General features: G+C 38.5%; 2 protein-coding genes across 4 annotated transcripts in view; one reads left to right on the top strand and one right to left on the bottom strand.

Annotated features, from left to right (window-relative positions):
* LOC106067978 (uncharacterized) overlaps window positions 1-22,504 on the top strand; it is a 137,953-nt gene that overhangs the window by 4,941 nt on the left and 110,508 nt on the right. The window lies entirely within an intron of this gene.
* LOC129922119 (apical junction molecule-like) lies at window positions 11,674-12,581 on the bottom strand. The gene is made up of 2 exons (XM_056006753.1): window positions 12,529-12,581; window positions 11,674-12,469 (listed from the first exon to the last, which is right to left on the bottom strand). The coding sequence occupies exons 1-2, from the start codon at window positions 12,579-12,581 to the stop codon at window positions 11,674-11,676; spliced, it is 849 nt and encodes a 282-aa protein (XP_055862728.1).

The raw sequence follows: 22,504 nt of genomic DNA, 5'->3' as shown, positions 1-22,504 counted from the left end.
TTTAAAGCTCTGTCCAGTGCTCAAGACATCCTACACTTGTGGCTTGCGTCATGGCCTCCCGATAAACTCAATTAGAACCCAAGCGGCAATATTGAGACTCACACTGTGCCCCGTGGCAGAAGAGGTGTTGACACTACGGGGCAACACAAGGACAATCATTTGGCGCCAAAATCATGTTAGACGATTTCTTACCCATCCTGCACCTCTGGGCATTTCAATTAAGCCAGGCTATGTTTACTTTGACCAGTGAATTGGGAAATATTAATTAAAGTTCAATTATCAATGAAGCAACTGGACTTGGAGGTGGCCATGTGCATGTGATATAAACTAATTATAGAATTACAACATTACAATTGAAATGAAACAGATATACAAGTTAATATAATTATATCTACAGATCAAGTTGTCTTAAAAATACAAAATTAAAAACTTGTTCAGATAATAGGGCCCTGTGGTGAGGGTGAGAGGGGTTTCTTAGAACAGTAAAATGTTTCTCAAATGATTTTATATTTTTTTTTTTTATAAAACTCAGTTCAAATCTGGAGGTGAAATGCAGTTATTTTGTCACAATTTTGCACACAGTTTGTGAAGCCGGGTGGCATATAAAAAACGCCTGGATTATTAACAGCGAGTGTTGGAGATCAAATCCCTATGTAGACTTCAGATTTAAACTCGAGATTTGACTTTATTATTTTTTTTGCTAAGCGCCTCAAGGCAGAGAGCACTTAGCATGCTCTAGAAGTTGTAATAACAATAATATGGCTATAATAATTATAATATAACAAATATAGCAAAATTAATTATAGCTTAATTGACTGAAGGCTACCAGCCCCTTGCCATTTGCACCTATTCTGGGTTAACAGAACGGTTGTGTCTTGGAGGCTTTGCTCTGCGCATGCGTGACTTTTTTTAGTACACGATTCATGAATGAATATATCTCAACACGCCTTCGCAGCTTTAGCGAACGAATGTGTTAAAAATGCTTTTGAAAAACAAATTTGAATGTTAATTTGATTAAAATATGAAATGAATGAACTATACTTAATATGTTCATGTGTTAAAGTATAAAACTATCTTTGCGAAGAGAAGTTATATCAGAGTTTTAGACCTAGGAATAGAAGGATGTGTGACATTACGGTATTGTCTAATGAAAGAATGTACGTCAGGAATTCTAAATACGCAGATATAAGGAACGAATTTATGTAAAAAATGCTTTTGAAACACAAATTTGAAGGTTAATTTTATAAAATAATGAAATCCATAGACTATATATTTTGTATTTTCATGTGTCAAAGTAAAAAACTATATGTGCAAAGTGTAGTTGTTAAAATTAGATCTAGATCTAGATCCTTTCGATATTTTCTCATGTAAACATGGCCTACATCGATGAAGTTATAATGCTTTCAAAGAGTTGGTCAACTTTTTGGTTTGAGGGTCTTAAGTTTATTTTAAGGCTACAATACATACACTACGGTCTCAGTTAGTACCCAAGGAACATTTATGCCAAGTTTTATCAAGATTGGTCAAACGGTTTTGATTTCTATTCGGCACATACATAGATACCAACGCCTTACATTCTACTTTATAGTATAGATATTTTTTTAAAAATAATTTACGCTTCATTGCGTCTGTCATGTCATTGCCAGTGTTTCCGTCAGGGCAGAAGACGGAAATAAGTGAGAAACCAATGAGTTCGTGGTGGTTGAGGGAACGAAACATTTATTTCAGTCGTAAAATACATGTTAGAATTATAGACGAAGTGTCGTTCATTTTCTATGTAGGTCAGTTTATTTTCTTGAATCTGGTCTAGAAATGTCCTGCTAGCTCATCACCCTTCTATAGACGAAATACCGATGGTGCCCAAGACGTTCATCTTCTATGCAGGTCAGTTTATTTTCTTGAATCTGGTCTACAAATGTCCTAGTAGTTCTATAGACGAAATACCGCTCATCTTCTATGTAGGTCAGTTTATTTTCTTGTATCTGGTCTAGAAATGTCCTAGTAGTTCTATAGACGAAATACCGCTCATCTTCTATGTATGTCAGTTTATTTTCTTGTATCTGGTCTAGAAATGTCCTGCTAGGTCATCACCCTTCTATAGACGAAATACCGATGGTGCCCAAGACGTTCATCTTCTATGCAGGTCAGTTTATTTTCTTGAATCTGGTCTACAAATGTCCTAGTAGTTCTATAGACGAAATTCCGCTCATCTTCTATGTAGGTCAGTTTATTTTCTTGTATCTGGTCTAGAAATGTCCTAGTAGTTCTATAGACGAAATACCGCTCATCTTCTATGTATGTCAGTTTATTTTCTTGTATCTGGTCTAGAAATGTCCTGCTAGGTCATCACCCTTCTATAGACGAAATACCGATGGTGCCCAAGACGTTCATCTTCTATGCAGGTCAGTTTATTTTCTTGAATCTGGTCTACAAACAGTTTATTTTCTTGTATCTGGTCTAGAAATGTCCTGGTAATTCATCACCCCTTCTCATTTCCTTGAACTTTGAAAGCAGACGATACTTCCCAGACAGCCAGAGTGCATACAACGACCATTAGCGGGCCACTTGAGGCAGTAAAGAAATTCAAAGCTGTTCCAAGCCCATTAAAGCCTTGGTGAGAAGTTCTCTTGTCCGGCTTGCTACCTGGGGTGAACCACACATAAACTCATACAAAAGTCTCCGTAATTTTTTTATTTTATTTTTCACACTTTAAAAGGAAATGAAACAAAAGAATTTATGCTCTGGAGACATTGTTTTTTTGTCTTTAAAGGTAATTGCACTGTGCACAAAGTTTTTTAAAAACAAAAATCACGTTTTGGTGTGAACCGTAGTGTGTTCACGAGTGTGTGTGCGTGTCGGTGTAATTGTATAGATACGTGTGTGTGTGTGTGTGTGTGTGTGTGTCGGAGTAATTGTTCAAATACGTGTGAGTGTGTGTGTTCATGACTTGGTATATGTTTCTTTGTATGCGGCTCTCATAATTTACATTTTATTTAAAACATAGAAGTATTGAACTAGATTTATAAAAAAAAACGATGGATTTTATGTACATACCACAGCTTTGTTTACCTAATGGGGATGTTCGTGGTCAATATTAATCTCGTCAATAAGTTCTTTCTTTACATGTCGATGTTTTTAAGATCCAGTTTACATTCCTTAAGTAACTAATGATATAAAATACAGATGTTACTTCAAAAGAAGATGATTACGTCCACGCGTGTTCCTAGGTCAATCTAGTCATGCATCTTAACCAATGACTTAAATTCTGCCAAGTCACTGGTTTTCCTGGCTGATTCAAGCAACCCATTCCATGCTCTAATAGCACTAGGGAAGAAGGAGTATTTGTACAAATTTGTCCTAGCATATGGGACGAGGAATGTGCCTTTATCTTTGTGTCTTTCAGAGTATTTTATAAGATTTTGTTTTTTTTGTATTTGTATTTGGTTCAGTGTGAATATGTATAATTGCTACTTTACTTGTAAGTCTTCTATCCTGAAGGCTTTCTAAATTTAGTGATTCTACTAAAAGTGTTACTCTAGTCAACTGTGAATATTCGTTTGTAATGAATCTCACTGCTCTATATTGTGTCTGTTCCAGTTTCTTAATGTTTTCTTGATTTAAGGGGGTCCCAAACCGAGGATGCACATTGTATTCTAACAACCAATACTGTTTCATAGGTAAACAAAAAGAAGCGATGTGATGAAATGTGGGGACACTATTAGGTAACCTAAAACATTTTTTTTTGAAAATGAAAAGAAGAAGATTGGGAAGAATTCAACAATAAATTTATAAAAATAATATTTAACTTTAATGGTGTATCCAGGGTACAAAATAAACGAAGGAGCTGAGATAATGTGACTCTACAGTGCTAGTAGGGGACAAGAAATGATGCGATTACTTTCTAATAGCAAACCATGTCAACGGTTTCTTTAGTCTGTACGCAGGATACACAAGGGGCTAGTGACAGATTTGTTTTCTTCCATAGATGAGCATCGCTAATAAAGGAAATTTCATACGACATCAGGTGCCACGATTTGCAATTTATTTAGAACTCCATTTCTATATTAATTGTAGCAATAATAAATATCAATTTATCATCCTTATTCATGTTTAACTTTAACGTTTCATTTATCTAACAATAATAAATTTCCTTTTTTTACAAGGACATAAGGTTCGTTTAAACATGAGTCCCCTTTATCATAAAAGTAGATGTTATTTTAACGATTAAATAAACTAATTTTATTAGTTTTAAATATGGTAAAGTAATCTCTGCTTTATTATGTATAAACCATCTATAATTCAGAACAAGTGCATTTTTTCGAATTATCATACAAACCTAGTTGCGACATGAATATTTTGCCACATCTGATGCAGACAAAGCTGTTGTTCGCTAGGGTCTATTTAATTTTTTCGTTTTATGCGCGTGTCTTTGACAATCGGTCTCAAATATTTGTCTAGCGACCTTCATGAGGTCTCTCCAGCTCTCTCTCTCTCTCTCTCTCTCTCTCTCTCTCTCTCTCTATTAGAGGCAATCTGCTGCCAGTTACTTTCCTCTATACCAGTGAGAGAAAAGTGGCGCCTGAGTTGTTCTTCGTGGCGCTTCCGTGGTTAGGTCGTCCTCCTTTAAGCTCATGAAAAGGATCGCCTATGGAATTCATTCATCCCGTTTACTGGATAGGTGCCGACCCAGAGCATCTTTCGAATGGTTAGTAGTTCTACATTTCCACACCGACCTCTGGAAGAACATAGTTTGATTTTTGTGTAGTCATGCCAGCGTATGCTCATGATGGAGTGAAACTTGAAAATGGTAGCTTTGATTGAAGCGTTCAAGGAGCCTTAGATGCTTCCTTTAGAGCACCCAGGTCTCAGAGCCATACAAAATTGTCGTGAGAACTACTGCTTGATAGATATTAATTTTACGTTGGTAGGCAAAAAGACCTATTTCACTATACTCTCACTTGGAGTCGACCCAAAGCGCTGTTAGCATTACCCAGACGGTTTTCTATTTCCAACGCATCGTTTGGCTTTGTGCTGTCGAGGTACCTGAGGTGGTCAACAACATTCAGGGGGTGACCTTCACAATGGTCAGTGGAGATAGGTTGCTTTGGAGACTTCTGGAGCATGGTCTTAATTTTTGTTTTGTTTTGTTTTTTCAAACTAGTTGACAGACCAAAGAAGTAGCCTTAGCAAACATATTGACAGCAAGTTAAAGCTCTGTGTATGTGAGAAGGGACCAATTATCGTCATAAGAATGCTCAGTAACAATCATCTTTTTAATTTTAGGATTTTACACTGTTGGAGCTGGACATGAATAGATGTACTGTATTCGTCATGCATCATGATCAAGTATTGTCTGTCATATCTCAATGAAGCCTGTTACAGATACAGGGTGTCATATTTTGTATTTAGTTGAAGCTAGCAATATTTTGTATTCATTCTTATAAGCGTTCTGTTCTTTGGTAACTTGTTGATAACAGTATATAACAGATAACAGATATCTAGGAATTAGATTATCTCTGGTCGCGTATTTCAAACTCGGAGACAAAGAAGTGTAAAACAGTAACCACCCAATTTAAAACTTAAAACTTAAGTCTTTAAAAAAAGGCTTTTTTTTCAAATATCTTACATACACTATCATGGCTTGAATAATCAAATAGTTGAGAATACTTCTGGAGGAGCCTGGTAGCTGAGGGTTAAAGCATTTGGCTTCCGCATCGAGGGGTCTCTGGGTTCGCATCTCTGAAGACTGGACAATCAGACACAATACATAATCTCAAAACATTCTTCATTAGAGCACACAAAAACCAAGTCCATGAGCTTAAGGTCATTGGAAAAGTCAATCTAATTGGTCAAATATGTCAATCTAATTGGTCAAATATGGTCATTTTTTTTAAAGATTCCACACCAAATAACTAGTGACGGTTTTATTGTTTTTAAAAAGTGTTACATACTCGCTAACAGTTCCCTGTGAACTCTTTGGAGTAGGAATGTTACAAGCTCGTCGCTTGAATGAGAGCCTCAATAAGTTAACCAAACCGGTTCAGATCTTTGAACAATATTCTTGACTCTGGGATAAAAAAAAGTGTCTCTATTTGTAGTACTATCGTTGTTAATATGTGTGAATGCTTTAAAAGAGTTTTTTTTTAACTGTTCGAGTGTTCTCGATCACCACGCAGTCATTGTGAAGCTCTGAGTGAGGCGTGTGTTTTGTGTCGTTTCGGAGCTGTCCTGCGATGACGTTTAGGAGCTGTCCTGCAATGACGTTTAAGAGCTGTCTCCTGCGATGACATTTCAACGCATATCAGGCTTATGTGGCATCTCCCGTGGATGTTCATGTCCTTCAATCATGGAGCTATCCAAGTGCTTCACATTCCCATGCATGTGTCTGTGGCGTCCCCCCCCCTTTGACACCAGGTCTATACAATATGTTAAATAAATGAAACCAGAAAGCCAATGTCTATAGCTTATCTGTAACAAAAATATACCATTCTCTATTGTAAACAATCATATGTCAACGATTTTTCTCTATTACTCTTTAGTATAAAGTTTTCCTCTGTTCAAAGGCGGGAGGAATTAAATTTTATATTTAAGCAGCTAGTAGGCCATCAGCAATGAAGGAATAACTCTCTGAAAACTTAAAGTTTAATTTTGTTACATAAAAATATGGTTACACCAATTATGCATGTAAAAATGCCATTGTAAATACATTCTTTTCTTTATTTAAAAAAATATTGTACAAAAATCAATATTAGAGTCTAGATACTATTATAATAGATGTAGACCTACTATTATAAGATTGAATGCAATGGCTCAAGAAGCTTATTAATTATTGTATGTTAGTGTATTTAATATCCCCCATACAGAGCCTCATGTAGCCTGTCCAAATATAGTATTTACATCAGGAAGAGGGATAGAGAGTCGGCGTGCGTGCGTGGTGTCCCGCATGGTTGGGCGAAGTAGAGAATTATATATACAGAACTAGGCACAGAAGACAAAAGAGATGGTACTTTTTCAAAAAGTTTGCAAAAGGATGGTAAAAAGAAAGAACTCTTTAATACTGGAAAGAGACAAAAGAGGAGCTGGTCTGGTCATATTGCAAGACCTGACTCACTGTCAAAGGCCAAAGGTCATCCTTCAAGGTACAGAGGAAGGAGCACGAAGAAAGATTCATTCAACCAAAGAAAAACTGGCTGGATAACTGAAAAAAAATGGACCGGCCTCTCTTTTGCTATCCTGATAAGTACAGCTGCTGACGAGGAAACGTGGAATGACTTGGTTACGCCGTTACAGTGCCCCGGTGTTACAATGCCCCGGTAGTGTAATTTAAGACAGAGGTTCTCAAACCTTTTTTTTTTACCCGGGACCCCCTTACATAGTCAAAACTCGCCCACGTGCCTCTTAGTGAAGGAGCTACATGAATACATAGAATATAAGTAATCTCGTCACAGAAGTGTACGTAATAGACTTATAGAGCAGCAATTAGCGGCGAGTTGATTATCATTAAAACTATCCGATCGGATAAGCTGGCTGTTAACGAAGACGTTATTCGAATTGTATACAATATTAATATTTCTGCGGACCCCTTACGGTCGTGTCACGGATCCCTGGGCCCGCAGACCATAACCGTGCGGTTGTTGATTTAAGGGACAGAAGATGATGCTAGGAAAATAATTAGATTGTGTAATAGGTCATAGCTCATACAACTAATTAAGTATTTAAATAAATTTTAATAACTTCGTAATACTTATTCCCTATCCACCAAATTGTTTAAAGCAAAAATATATCTGTAGTAGATTTAGTCTTGAAAGTAGAATGTAGAATATATTTTACTTTCGGAGAGCTTGCTTCTGTGCCTGATAACAGCAATGCAACTATGAGATAAAATGTTTACAGCTCACTGACATTATGATAAATTATAAAACTCTGACAGCCTTTTTTAAAATTATTTCCAAATATCATATAATTTTTTGTTGTTTTGCTTGTTTTTGTTTTTTTGCAGTGATTTTTTTTTTAGACATATTATGAAAGCGGAAGAGAAGATAATATTCAGTCTCCTGCTATACAATTATGTCCCTTTATGTTATCTACAGTGTATGAAAGATATTTATTTTTAATGCAAAGCTTGGGGAAGCGATGTACTTGGTTGTTATAGTTTGCATACATGTGCTTACAACATTACGAATTGTCAGTGTATGAACACATTATATTATCTGCCGTAAGAAAAACATGTTAGTTGAACACTCCATCTCAAAGCTAATCAATTAATAATATAGTTTTAAAATGTTTTTGAAACAAACAAAATTGATATTAGAAGAGGCTTTTCTAAAGGGAATAACTCTATATTTACAGCACGATTAAGTTGCCATCAGGCATTCCTTTCGGTCTGGTCTACTCATCTGCCTATGGAGCTCAGGGTCTTAATTTAATCGGAAGCGTCCCAGCTCTCGTACTAAAGTACCAACAATCAGTTGTCGGCGAGGGATCGTACACTCTCGTGCGTGCACGGTGCACCATTTACGGTGCGTACTAAAATATCGGCCGTGCCGTGGCGGACCATACCACAATGGGCGGGCACCCACAGCATTTAACTATTCACACCAAGACGTTCCGCGACCGTGACGTACTCTTCTACCCTTCCGACACCTGCACACTGCCCTTCGAGGGCCTCTAAGGCACAGATCGAATCCATGAAAATAACAATGTCCTCAGCGGGCGCAGTTCCATTACAGACTCTTTCCTCCAGCCATTCCAACGCTTTGAACATCGCTTCCAGCTCAGCCTTGAGGCTGCTTTGGCCGTGGCACGGGCCCATCAGCTCTTCATTTTTAGGATCGCCAGAGAGTCGTACCACCGCGGCGTACCCAGCTCTCATAGTTTCCTCGAACATCTGCACAGATCCCTGGCCTCCTGCTTGTGCTCTCACTACCAGTTGCACTTCCCTGTTTGTAGCATCAACTCCGATGGACTTACTCGTGGTTACGTCATAATCTATCCAGCTAATACAAACACAGTTCTCCCCTGATTGCATCAGAACATAAACACGCACACATACACACACACACTCCGTAACACTCCATTCAATATCTCATCACATCCTAGAAACATATTCTGTAGGCACTAGACCTTGACCTTTTTTATTCAACCGTTGTGAATATTGTACTACATGAGTTTATTTAAATTTGCCTCAAACTTCTATATAGTGTTACGTTCTTCTCTATCCGGCCTTCTGCAAACACTGCCCAAGAACACAGTACATCTAAAACATCAACTTGACAACAAGAGCTTCAATAAACAATGTGGCGGTTTATTGACATTTACATCAACAACAGCCGATAAACACAAATGGCTACACTAACTTCAAATGCTTTGCTACACTACAGAACTGCAAGTTCACTACAAGTCTCTCTAGCTCGTACAGCTACATTTTCAAGGACTCACTTCGTAGCACACAGTCCTTTCTGCTTACTGTCCTGGACTCTACTGTCCTTTCTAACACACTGTCTCTCGTCTGTAAAGGCTTTCTGGTCACATGACTATAATATTGGCCATACTGCGTGCAATAGCAGTAATGTCCCTTGTTCACCAGCCCTTGACCTGTGTGATTGGCCTGAATCATGTGTGTCAGTAGGCCGCACAAACATTAACCCTTTCAGTCCGCCACTAGGGTTATAGCAATATGTAAAACAATGTAAGTTTATGTTTTAATGCTTACTAACAATTCGTTCTGGATTTACCTATAGGCAATTTAAGCAATAGCTTAGGGACCCCCACTTGTTCGGGAGCCCCCAAAATGGTTCCGTGGATATTTTCAATCGTTTCGAGGAAAGTGCAAAGGAAAAAATCTCCTTATGTTGATTCCATATGGCCCCATAACTCAAATTTCTTAGTTCCTTATTGTCTAAATCCGGTCATACTTACATACAAATTGCTTGATAGGCAATAATCGTGAATTAATACTTGACAAAAATTCAGAAATTCTAGAATATTGGACTCAATACTTAACTGAGATTTCAGAATATTGGACTCAATACTTAACTAAGATTCTAGAATATTTAACTCAATTCTTAACTAAGATTTTGAGATCCGAGACTCCTTGAGCCTTGAGCCAATACTTAACTTAAAAATTTTAGATTCCAGAATCGTTAGAGTAACTAACTAACGATTTGAGACTCGAAGAAACTTGTAGTCATTACTTAACTACCATATTGAGACTCTAGGATCTTTGAATCAATCAATACTCAACTAAAATTTCATATTCGATCCAACTTTGTACGTTTATCAGGATGTCCAGACTCTTGACTCTACCAACGGCATTACTGCTACAGACTATCCACCAAGGACTCAGTCAACTTGTGACCCTCAGCGGAGCGCTTCATCGATTTAATTATCTGTAAATCAACCCCCGGAAAAAAAAAATCGATCACTTATAGTGGAAAACAATGCTTAATTTCGACATAATGGTTGTCTTTGAACATTGTACTATTTTTGTAGTCGTTATTGGGTTTTGTTGGTTTTATTTATTTCTACTCGACTTCCCATCTGCACTCGACTAATGTCTATAATAGTAACAGGTTCTTAATGCCTTTGACAATTGGTAGCTAAGCGATAGTCGATAGTATATCAGCTTCGTCACCCAACTGTTGTTTTGTCGGGTATTGTGGTCGAGGGTAGGTAACTGTGGATGCAAAATTTCTCTCGACCATACATCTGGAACAGTCCCGACCGGAAGTCTCTGCGGGGGTGGTCTGGTGGTCTGGATAATTTTCATTGGTGAAAGTTGTAAAGGAGTAGAGAAAGGTGGGGGAGTATATTTCGTAGTGGACGGGGGGGGGGGGGGTTGGGGGGGGGTTGCCACACGAGATTTTTTAAAAATTTTCTCACCCTAGAAAACAAGAAATTTTTGACAATTGAATTAAGACATTCACGCATTTTTCTCTCACCACCCCCCCTCTCTCTCTCTCTCTCTCTCTCTCTTTCTCTCTCTTGTTTTCTCTCTTTCCTTCATGTTTTCTCGTGCAGACACCATATCGAATTTCCGGAAAAGTATGGCGTCACTAGACAGCTTTTGTCACCGGGAGCCTCTACGTTTTATCGGTGTTACTTCTTTAAGGAGGGAGAGAGACAGAGAGAGAGAGAGAGGGAGAGAGAGAGAGAGAGGAAGAGGGGGAAGGAGGATGTGTGTTTATCGAGGGGAGGTAATGCAAGAGGTGAGAGATCTGGGCAGGGGAAAAAAATGGGGCATGGGCAGGTACATTAAATATGCATGCTCCCTGGTTCCCTGAGGGGAATGATGGCATCTCCACGCTGATTGTTTCAGAGATGTGAGCGACGATCGGTATCGAGAGTGTCTACTGATTTCACGACAAGGTCTTAAGTAGATGGGAGACATGACTTTGGATTTCACGACTAGGTCTTAAGTAGATGGGAGACATGACTTTTGATTTTAAGACAAAGTCTTAAGTAGATGGAAGACATTTTTGCAGCATAATGCAGGCCTCTAGTTAACTTTCAATTTGACAAAAAAAACATGAAAAATCATCCGTAACGATGACAATGACGTCATCAAATCTCAATAGAAAAACGACTGAAAGAAACCAAAATGTCAACATTGATGTATTAAGTCAAAGTTAGGATCAAAACGAAAATTTAATAGCTGACAATTTCCTTATGTTTTTATTGGCTGGTAGTTTGGTATGCGCTCTGACTTTTGTCTCTCGATGTTGTCTCTGGAAGTTGTCTCTGGATGTTGTCTATGGAAGTTGTCTCTGGATGTTGTCTTTGGATATTGTCTCTGACTTTTGTCTCTGAAAGTTGTATCTGGATGTTGTCTATGGAAGATGTCTCTGAAAGTTGTCTCTGACTTTTGTCTCTCTCTGGAATTTGCCTCTGGATGTTGTCTCTGACTTTTGTCTCTGACTTTTGTCTCTGGATGTTGTCTCTGACTTTTGTCTCTGACTTTTGTCTCTGACTTTTGTCTCTGACTTTTGTCTCTGACTTTTGTCTCTGACTTTTGTCTATGGATGTTGTCTCTGACTTTTGTCTCTGGATGTTGTCTTTGGATGTTGTCTCTGGATGTTGTCTCTGACTATTGTCTCTGGATGTTGTCTCTGACTTTTGTCTCTGGATGTTGTCTCTGGATGTTGTCTCTGACTTTTGTCTCTGGATGTTGTCTCTGACTTTTGTCTCTGGATGTTGTCTCTGGATGTTGTCTCTGACTTTTGTCTCTGGATGTTGTCTCTGGATGTTGTCTCTGGATGTTGTCTCTGACTTTTGTCTCTGGATGTTGTCTCTGACTTTTGTCTCTGGATGTTGTCTCTGACTTTTGTCTCTGGATGTTGTCTCTGACTTTTGTCTCTGGATGTTGTCTCTGGATGTTGTCTCTGGATGTTGTCTCTGACTTTTGTCTCTGGATGTTGTCTCTGACTTTTGTCTCTGGATGTTGTCTCTGACTTTTGTCTCTGGATGTTGTCTTTGGATGTTGTTTCTGACTTTTGTCTCTGGATGTTGTCTTTGGATATTGTCTCTGACTTTTGTCTCTGAATGTTGTCTCTGGATGTTGTCTCTGAGTCACTAGCTGCCATCCCACGTCATCCTGGGTGGCTGCTGGAGATTGGTACTAGGATGTAATAATCGTCAATTCTGAAGGAACATCCGCAACAAGGTAACAATTTAGCAATTTAAGTAAGTGGAAGCCCTCGGGGAAAGAGTTTTGTGGAGGCACTTTCACTTTTTCGAAAGCTTTTATAGAAAGACTCTTAATAATAATAATATTTATATCTAAAAGCATGCCATATTATATATATATATATATATATATATATATATATATATATATATAGTACTTGTACATTTATTTTCCCTTCTTTTTTATATTTAATTTGCTTTTTTGGGTCTAAGGAAATGTATATTTTTTGGGTTTTTACGCACTGCCGGAGCATCTTTTGTATATTACGAGAACTCTTCAAGCGGACACTTTCACCAACTGTAGTTGCCAGCGTACAGTCCCTCAATTCCGCCTCTGGTTGGTATTAGAGGCTTATGCCAATTTAATACTAGCATTCAGTTTGGGATTACAGCGTGGTGACAAAACGGAAATAAAAACTTAAACGGAAATGTCGAAATTAAAAAAAAAAATAAGTAGCAATTAAAACTTTTTAACAAATTGGAAAAACTGAAATAATAATAGGAAGTTGAAAAAGAATATTTAAAAAATATCAGTTTTAAGTATGTGATTCAAACAATAGGAATAGTTCGTTGACTGGTTAGCCTCTGAGATGTCGGGAAATCATAATAATTTTTTTTTGTAGGACTATAGTTTTTGTTTGTTTGTTTTTTTAAACAATTTTTTGTGGCCTCTTAGTTTAAATCTAGGTTTTCGTTCGTGCACGTTGCGATCCCCAGGTTTAAACCTAGACTATCGCTGTGTACAATGCGACATTTAGGTTAAAATATAACCATCCAATGTGTAAACTGGAAACTCCTGTGTTTAAACCTAGACCATCGTATATCAACACTGCCGACCTTTGGGTTTAAAACTGCGGATCTCGGCGCCATTAACCAAGTCTCGGTCAACGGTTGCCGCTGACAATGGAAACGAGGCTAAGCGTTTGATCTCCACCAGAATCGATTGTTGGATAATACCCCCGTGACGTAGCAGAGCCTTAAGTCAACACAATAATACAGCGTAGCGTAGCGCAGCTCAAGTCAACACAGAAATACGCCACGCAAGTCAAAGCAAATTAACTGGGGGTGTCAGTACAAATATATTGGAGAAGTCGGTGCGTGCATGCGGGAGTGTGATACATGAATGAGAAATGTGTCTGTTTATTTATGACCTTCGTGACCCTTGCCAAGGTTACGGTTTAGGCTATACAGGTTTTAGAGAGTACATGTAATCAAATGAGTTATTAATTTGACTAATCATACTAAGTCCTGTCTGGCCATGCGTTACCTTATTATCTGTGTATAAAGCAAGAAGATATTTCAAATTATTCTCAATTTTACTTTTCTGTAATTAGTGACATTATAATGTCATAAGTATAAAGATAATAGGTGACTGAGTGGTAAAGCGCTTGGCTTCCGAACCAGGAGTCCCGGATTCGAATCCTGGTGAAGACTGTGATTTTTACTTTTGGGAGCTTTAAGCCACCTCTGAGTCCACCCAACTCTAATGTGACATTAATCGTTGTACTAGCCACATGGCATCCTCATTGACCATGGACCTCAGAAACTGATGGCCTTTACATCATCTGTCCCATAGATCACAAGGTCTGAATGGGGACGTTTACTTATAATCAACTTGGTATAAATGAGAACACACGTCTGTAAATGACGTCCGAAAGAGACAGCTGGAGAACCTTACCAATGTCTCGGAGCAGACACCTGAGCCCCAAATATGTGTAAAGATACAGCCAAAGAGATTCGCAGGCGAAAAGGGAACTTAGCTAGACCCCTAGCAGACATCGAATTGGTTTACATTGCAAATAAGCGTAGAAGTAGGTCACGGCTGTGTCCACGTATCAATATTGAATACAACACTGTTATTTCATCTGATAACTTGAAAACATTTGAGACTTCTGCTTCTTGCTTCGTGTATTCAACTGAAGACATGAGCCCATTGTCATTCATTGGCCCTCAAAAGATCGCTAAACAAAAACAAAACTCTCCGTAGTTCCCCTGATATTGTAATCGTGGAATTTCTAGTGATGTGTTCTCTAGTGATGTGGCACGACTGCAGTATTTTATTGGGTATATTGGAGCTTTATTCAACTTCCATATTCGCATAATCTCCAAGTTATTAGTACTATTGTAGAAATGAATTAATGTTCATTCTCTGGCACTGGCAGGGTCGAGCTTCTTCAGAGAGAAACAAAATTCATTGAAGTTCCTTCAACAGTGTCCACTTTTCTGTTGATGTGGCAAGTCTGCTACAGTACCGCCCTCTGACAGGCAACAAGAATCTTCTTAGGATTGGTTAAGTGCCTTAAGGATGTCTGTGAGATCAGTTGTCATTATCCCCTCAGTTGATATAACAACAGAGGGGATTTGATAATTTAGACATCTTCCATTACGTCTTTATCTCCAGTTAAGGTCCCCATGTTATCATTATTATTATCTTTATGGATATTATGATGATTATTATTAGTGTCATTATAGTCATTTTTATAGCTTGCTAAAATTCCAAATCTACTTTCATTTTTTACAAATTATCTTTTGAATTTTCAAGATTTTTTGATGATTGCAAAGGCATGGTCAATGGGAAGACTAAGACTAAGACTAAGACTGCTTTATTGATCCTTACGGAAATTTGTTGTGATTACAAGGACTCGTTTCTCATATTAAAGACAACACAACAGAAAAATACACATAAATACAACAGACAACATAAAGAGTTCATTCAGCGACTACACACAGGTATCTTGGTGCATTTCATGTTCCCTGATCAATGAGTGGCGGTGATAGAGTCTGACCGAGTGAGGTACGAACGAGTTTTTGTACCGCTCCGTTCTTGTTTTGATTGACAGCAGTCGCCCACTTCGCGACGACCTGGCGTAGTTCTGATGGAGCGGGTGGCCGTTGTCTTCCAAGATTTTTTCGATTTTTCTTAGGCACGTTTGTTCAAAAAGTTCCTTTAAATGTGGTAATGTTGTGAGTGTAATTTTTGATGCTTTTTTAATGATGTTTTCTAGACGTTGCAACAGTTTAGATGAGACCTGCTTAGAGATGACATTATATTACGTTTGTTGATGTTATTTCTTTCGACTGTTAATATGAGACGCTTGTTTGTTTGTAAAATGTTTTACATGTTTCGGATGTTCCTTCAGAGTTGAAGATAATTTACTTCCTAGTCCAAACCTCCCGCAGGATGACGGGGGATGGGAGCGGGCAGGGTTTAAACCCGGGACCATCGATAAATCCAAACGACAGTCCAGCGCTCAAACCGCACGACCAGGCGCTAGTATAGATATTTGTCTCTCCAAATTTGCGTTTTTACAAATCCATTCACTTTGTCTGTCTGGGTGGATTCTTTCAAAGATTTGTTTCGCTCTCTTTCCATTTTAAGATCAAGTTGAAATTTTGCACAATTATTTATTAGTCGAAGACAATACATGAATCAATAAAAAAAGAATTAACAAATAAATTAATAATTATTGGCAATTAATTAATTTATATATATAAAAAGGGAGATAAACATTGCAGTTTTGATAGACATGGCAGTAATTGGTACGTTCCTTTGTTTAAGCTTTGTTGTGTTTTTAAATATTTTTAAAAATTATTTTGCTTGTATTTTCTTTGGCAGACCAGACAATTTTTATCTATTTATTTTGTGTCACTACGTCATAGTAATTTTCATGTGATGATAAAATAGAGACGTCAATACTAACCTTAATACATGTATGTTAGTACATTGTGATTACGTGCCTGCATTTACCTACACACAATGTAGTCCCTACATGTAAGCATCAAAGTTGGTTGATGTATTTAGGCAGGAAATATACTTTGATACGGAATCTTACTTTCTCTCTTTCACTCTCTCTCTTTTTTCTTTCTATCTTTTTCTCTCTTTTCTACTTTCCTTTCTCTCGCTCTTTTTTTTATCTTTAGCTCTTTGACACACTCTCTCTCTCTCTCTCTCTTTCGCTCCCATTCTCTATCTTTCTCATTCTCTTTCTCCCATTTTATACCTCTGTTTTCTTTCTTTCTTTTCCTCATTCCAATTTTTATTTCTCTCTTTCTTTCTCTCTTTCTCTCTTCTCTCTCTCTCTCTCTGCATACATATAGCGCGCGCTATTTCTTCCTTTAACTCTCTCTCTCTATATATATTTCTCTATTTTTTTCTCTCTTTTTCATTCGCATTCTCTCACTCTCACTCCTCCTTCTCTCTCTCTTTCTCTCTCTCTGTTGTCTCTCTAATCTTTCTTTTCAATTCCGTTTCTCTTACGATATTTGCAGTACTTCAAATGACGCTCGTCACGCGCGCGCATCCACAGAGTCAAGGCCACTATCGTCTATCTGACTATCTATTGTCTCCAGCGCAATTCAATTCCTGAATGGGAGACTCGATGTTTGTGTAATCGAATGCAGTCTTCCTTCATCTATTCATCTCCTTCAGGATAGACTTGTCCCCTTTGCCGATCAAAGAAAGATCATTAAGACAATGTAAGGAACCACAAACTCACGCCAGCCATCTTGAATTAACACCACTAGCTCACATTAAGATAAGGAAATGCAGTTTTTAGTATTAAACTCTAACACTGGACTCTTTACTTTGAGCTAAAACTCATTGCGCACCAGAGTCGTGTTCGGAAATTTCCGTTCTCCGCCTGGCGGTTGCAATTTGCCTTGGGGCGAATGCTCATTTCAGCTAGCGGACCGTTTTCATCAGTTATCCTGTTATCCGAGTATCCCACCAATCCCCTTTCCAAATACCGTTCCTGCGATAAGTTGATCCTTTTTTTTTTCCACTTCTGTATTTGACGTGTTTTGTTCTAATATTGTTCTCGCTTGATTGTATGCAGATACTTTTGTATTAGTGCGGTGAATATATCGATTGGGCTTCACGGGGCTTGGGGGGCGGGCGGGGGGGGGGATAGCTCGTTCCTACGTTTTTTCCCCCCGCCATCACACGGTAATGGGAGCTGGATAATTGACTTAGCTTCTTGCCGCGTGTAGGCTTGCAATAATGGTAGGGGCTTGTTTTTTCATTACACAATGGAAGAACTGCTAACAATTTTTTGTGTTTGCTTCCCTGCCCGCCTGGCTCTAACCCCCCCCCCCCTCATTCCCCCCCCCCCCCGTGTTTCTTGTTATTAAAGAAGGAGTCGTTTTCTGCTAATTTATTTCACATAATACCTAGGGTTTAAAAGGAGAGGGGGCGGGTAAGAAGAATGGTTTGTCAGATGGGGAGGGGGGAGTTGGTAGGGAGGAGGTAGACAATGAGGCGTTGACACGTGGAAGAAGACATGTCGATACTTGACAGTAGAAACAAAAGGATTGTGGAATCAAAACGTGGGGGAGGGGGGGTGGCGGTACACTTCCCATTTAAAACAAATTACTTATGCCAGTGTTGCCCAACCTACAGCCCGCGGGACACATTCGACCCATTATGTGGTGCTATCCGGCCTCTTGAAATTTCTGACAACATTGCAATAGCTCGGCAATTAAAAAACAATAAGAAAAAAAATATATTGGATCGTTCTCATTCTCTTTCTCCCATTTTATACCTCTGTTTTCTTTCTTTCTTTTCCTCTTTCCAGTTTTTATTCTGTCTTTATTTCTCTCTCTCTCTCTCTCTCTCTCTCTCTCTCTCTGTATATATATATGTATATACATACATATAGCGCGCGCTATTTCTTCCTATTTCTCGGCCTCCAGCCTCGTCGCTTGTCCCGTGCGTCCGCAGTTTCTGAGACAATGTAAATAAGTGGTGTGATTTCTTAGACACCTTCTTGGATCTCTCCCCAAACAGAATTCTTGTTCAGGCAAGCCGGCAGATGGAGCTCTTGTTTTGTTGGTCTAGAGTATCAAGAACCTTCGACTCAACTCTTCCCGAAAATTTCAAACGGTGCTATACCACTTTGTCCCAGTTGTTCGCTCTCTGTTCTTAAGTTAATACTTTGGTTGACCGACGAACACCGCGCCACAAATGAGGAAGATAACATAAAAGAATTGTCGAGCGTGACATTGGAAGATATTCTAGTCAAGGCCAAGGACACGGTTGACAGATCATGTTTGGTGTCCCAACAATCCAACTGACTAAGAGATAGGTGAAATTGATCTTGATCGGTCTATAAGGACAAAACAAATTCACAAAGTGTCTGCTCTCGATTCCCTTCTCTACTTATTCCCAAGTATTGCGTAAAATAATTTAGCGTATTGACACATAAAGACACATATTGAGGTGAGTATGGAGGCCGAGAAGAAACAGGTTCTTCCAGACATTGCCATTCTCCTATTGTCTTTTTCTAGGAGTTTTCTTTCTAGTCAGAGAGACACAAAGATAAAGGCACATTCCTCGTTCCACATGCTAGGACAAATTTGTACAAATGCTCCTTCTTCCCTAGTGTTATTAGAGCATGGAATGGGTTGCCTGAGCAAGCCGGGAAAACCAGTGACTTTGCGGAGTTTAAGTCATTGGTTAAACATGCATGATAGGATATAATCATCATCATTTTGAAGTAACGTCTGTATTTTATAAGATAAGATATCTTGTTCGTTTTGGACGTTGTATCAGAATAGAGCATTATTACGTCCTACCCCAGACGTCCAGCATTGAGAAGACAGTGGGCAGGGCTCGATCTTTGGACTATCGTTACAACAGTCTAAAGCGCATGACAACACGACTATGCAGCCATCGAGGCGTAGAGAGCGAGGACGTTTTAGTTTCGTAAAAAAATATCGCGACTGGTATTTGATCTGTTTCCATAGTTTGTCCATCGAAATCGATTACCATCACTTCTGTCACCCATGGTACAGGGGGCTTGACTTTGCATATTTGTGCCTCTGTGGCTGGTTAGGCCAATCTGTTGTACACGTTCCTGGAGCTGTTAATACCTAGTTTTAGATCTCAATTCACACAAGCTATAGCATGAGCCATCATGGGGCATCCAAGAAATATGTAGGACTGACATACAATATCTGATATTACTATCGTATTGCAAATCTAGATAATATCACGGTTAAGCTGGATTTGTTGGTTTTCTTTTTGGTTTTAAATATTTGCAATTTATTGTTTAAACAGTTGTCATTTATTTCTTTTATCTTTCCGTTTCTCTGGCAACAATAAGGTTAGACATTAATCTGAGATGCATGTCTTTGTATGCTGTAGTGTAATTGTACTACAACGAAGTAGGCCTATATATAGTGAATAAATCTGAACTAGGCTTACTCAATAGAATACTAGAATACGTAACCACACACTGTATTATACCGCTCTAATACAACTTCAGCCCTTTTCTAATTATCAAACATCAAAATAAGACTCGCCCCCCCCCCCACCACCTCCCGGCCTCCACGCCATCAGGGGGAGTTAACCCAAAACACAAAAAAATGTAATAACAGTTCTCCGCATGAAGTAATATGGCCGCCACACGGCCAGGCGTTCAAAACCGGATCAAGTCACGTGACGAGAATGGCGGATGCCGGGATTAAAATTTCTCACAAAAACAACGCGCGACGTCCACGATTTTAATTACAAGCTGGAAGAACACGTGCTATAAAATTAGCTCGTAGTTTAGATTTAAAAAAAAAAAGGGGATAAATCTTTTAAGACAACGAATCAATCATAATGCAATGTATAATATATGTTCGATTCTTGAACGCAAATAATGACTTGAGTCTGGAATCTTAAGCTGAACAACATTTTGACTGAGTACAGCTTGAACACAAAAATAAGAAGAAAACAAAAGGAATTGGACCGATATATCAGGTAGCAACTGTAATTATGGCATTCTGTTATCTATTCAATTAATGATTTATGAAGCTTTTTTTTATGGTGTAAGGCTGCCTGGTGGTGCAATTTTCGCGCTGAACTGTCGTTCGGATTTATCGATGTTCCCAGGTTCAAACCCTGCCAGCTTCTATCCCCGTCGTCCAACGGGAGGTTTGGACTAGGAAGTGAATTATCTTTAACTCTGAAGGAACATCCGAAACATGTAAAACATTTTTACAAACATTCCCAGACATTTCCCTTAACTGAACACTTCACACATTCTGAGTAATTACTGGAACACTTTGTTTACTTTTTAAGAGAGGCTAATTCTCGGTTGGCCTATTTAGTTAAATATTCCAGTAGTTTGCGGAACCCACAATTTGGAAAACATTAGTGTAGGGCATTAGATGGCAGCATGTCTTCCCGCCCTGATTTGATTTGATCTCGACACCCTGCGCCCCAGCATGCTTAAACTTATCTGGACACCTTTTTAGCATTCTGAACTATTTCATTTATTTATTTTGATTTATTTAGCATTTCAGTCTCGTTTAATTAAATTTAAGAAAAAAAAATATTCGAAGACTCTGGAAAAGACAATTGATTAAAAGCAGCAGAGCTTCAAGGCAAGTTGTCTACATACTGGACATTACTGTATTAGAATTACAATCTTTTCTCATTAATGCGTCGTATACATGTTATATATGTGTGTGTGTGTGTGTGAATCTTGATGCAAAAAATAAAACGATATCTAAATATCTTTTCTTAGCTTTTGGTAGGAATATGTAACTAAGTTGGGGGGGGGGTGGCATGGTAACTGAGTGGTCAAGCGCTTGGCTTACGAACGGGAGGTGCTCTCGGGTTTGAATCTCGGTGAAGACTAAGATTTTAAATGCCGGACTCATAAGATGCCCCCGAGTCCAACCAACTCTAATGGTTGCCTAACATTAGTTGGGGAAAAGTAAAGACGGTTGATCGTTGTGCTGGCCACATGACACCCTCGTTAACTGTCGTCCATTTAAGCAGATGATATTTGCATCGTCTGCCATATGTATCACAAGGATGGGTATTAACCCACAGGTCACTTTACCGCCTCCATACGCCACTCCAGTGTTGGGTGTTATATATATATATATTTATATAGTTCCTCCATCGTAGTTCGATGTTGAACACTTTTGTCATCCATGAAGATGAGGGCTTTGCACTGGGGTTTTGTGGGTGTCACAGGTCTCCTTGCCGTATCAATACACCACACCTGCATACTGATCACCGCTTCGCCAAAGTAACTTGGTAGGAGATCTAAGCCTCTTCCTCAAATTAACACTTCAGTATTTTATACCAGATGACTTGAAATCACACCTAAATTCCACCATAAGGTACCATATGCTTCTTTATCAAATAGCAAGTCACTTTTCAGTGTTGTACCAGTATTCATGAAAGTAACACGGCTCTTCATCGTACTAGCTTATGCATTAGGTGCTTTTTTTTTCAACATACCAAAATTCTATTAAGTCTTCTCCGTTAGGTGCTACATGCTTATTTATCAAAGTAACACTCTCCAATTAGGTGCTACATGCCTCTTTATCAAAGTAACACTCTCTAATAAGTTGCTACATGCCTCTTTATCAAAGTAACACTCTCCAATTAGGTGCTACATGCTTATTTATCAAACTAACACTCTACAGTTAGGTGCTACATGCCTTTTTATCAAAGTAACACTCTCCAATTAGGTTTTACATGCATCTTTATCAAACTAACACTCTACAGTTAGGTTTTACATGCCTCTTTTCCAACTAGAACTCTACTGAAAGGTGCTACATGCCTCTTTATCAAAGTAACACTCTCCAATTAGGTGTTACATGCTTATTTATCAAACTAACACTCTATTGATAGTTGCTACATGCCTCTTTATCAAACTAACACTATACAGTTAGGTTTTACATGCCTCTTTATCAAAGTAACACTCTATTGACAGGTGCTACATGCCTCTTTATCAAACTAACACTCTACAGTTAAGTTTTACATGCCTCTTTTCCAGCTAACACTCTACTGACAGGTGCTACATGCCTCTTTATC

Source organism: Biomphalaria glabrata, chromosome 12 (assembly GCF_947242115.1).
Source record: "Biomphalaria glabrata chromosome 12, xgBioGlab47.1, whole genome shotgun sequence".
Classification (NCBI taxonomy): domain Eukaryota; kingdom Metazoa; phylum Mollusca; class Gastropoda; family Planorbidae; genus Biomphalaria; species Biomphalaria glabrata.
Note: the sequence above shows the minus strand (reverse complement) of the source record. Positions and strands in the feature narration are given on the sequence as shown.

Coding starts and splice junctions, on each gene's coding strand:
- LOC129922119 (XM_056006753.1), bottom strand. CDS start 12,581: ATGGCAGCTAGTGACTCAGAGACAACATCCAGAGACAACATTCAGAGA. Junction 12,470..12,528: donor GACAACATTCAGAGACAAAA/GTCAGAGACAAT, acceptor CAACATCCAAAG/ACAACATCCAGAGACAAAAG.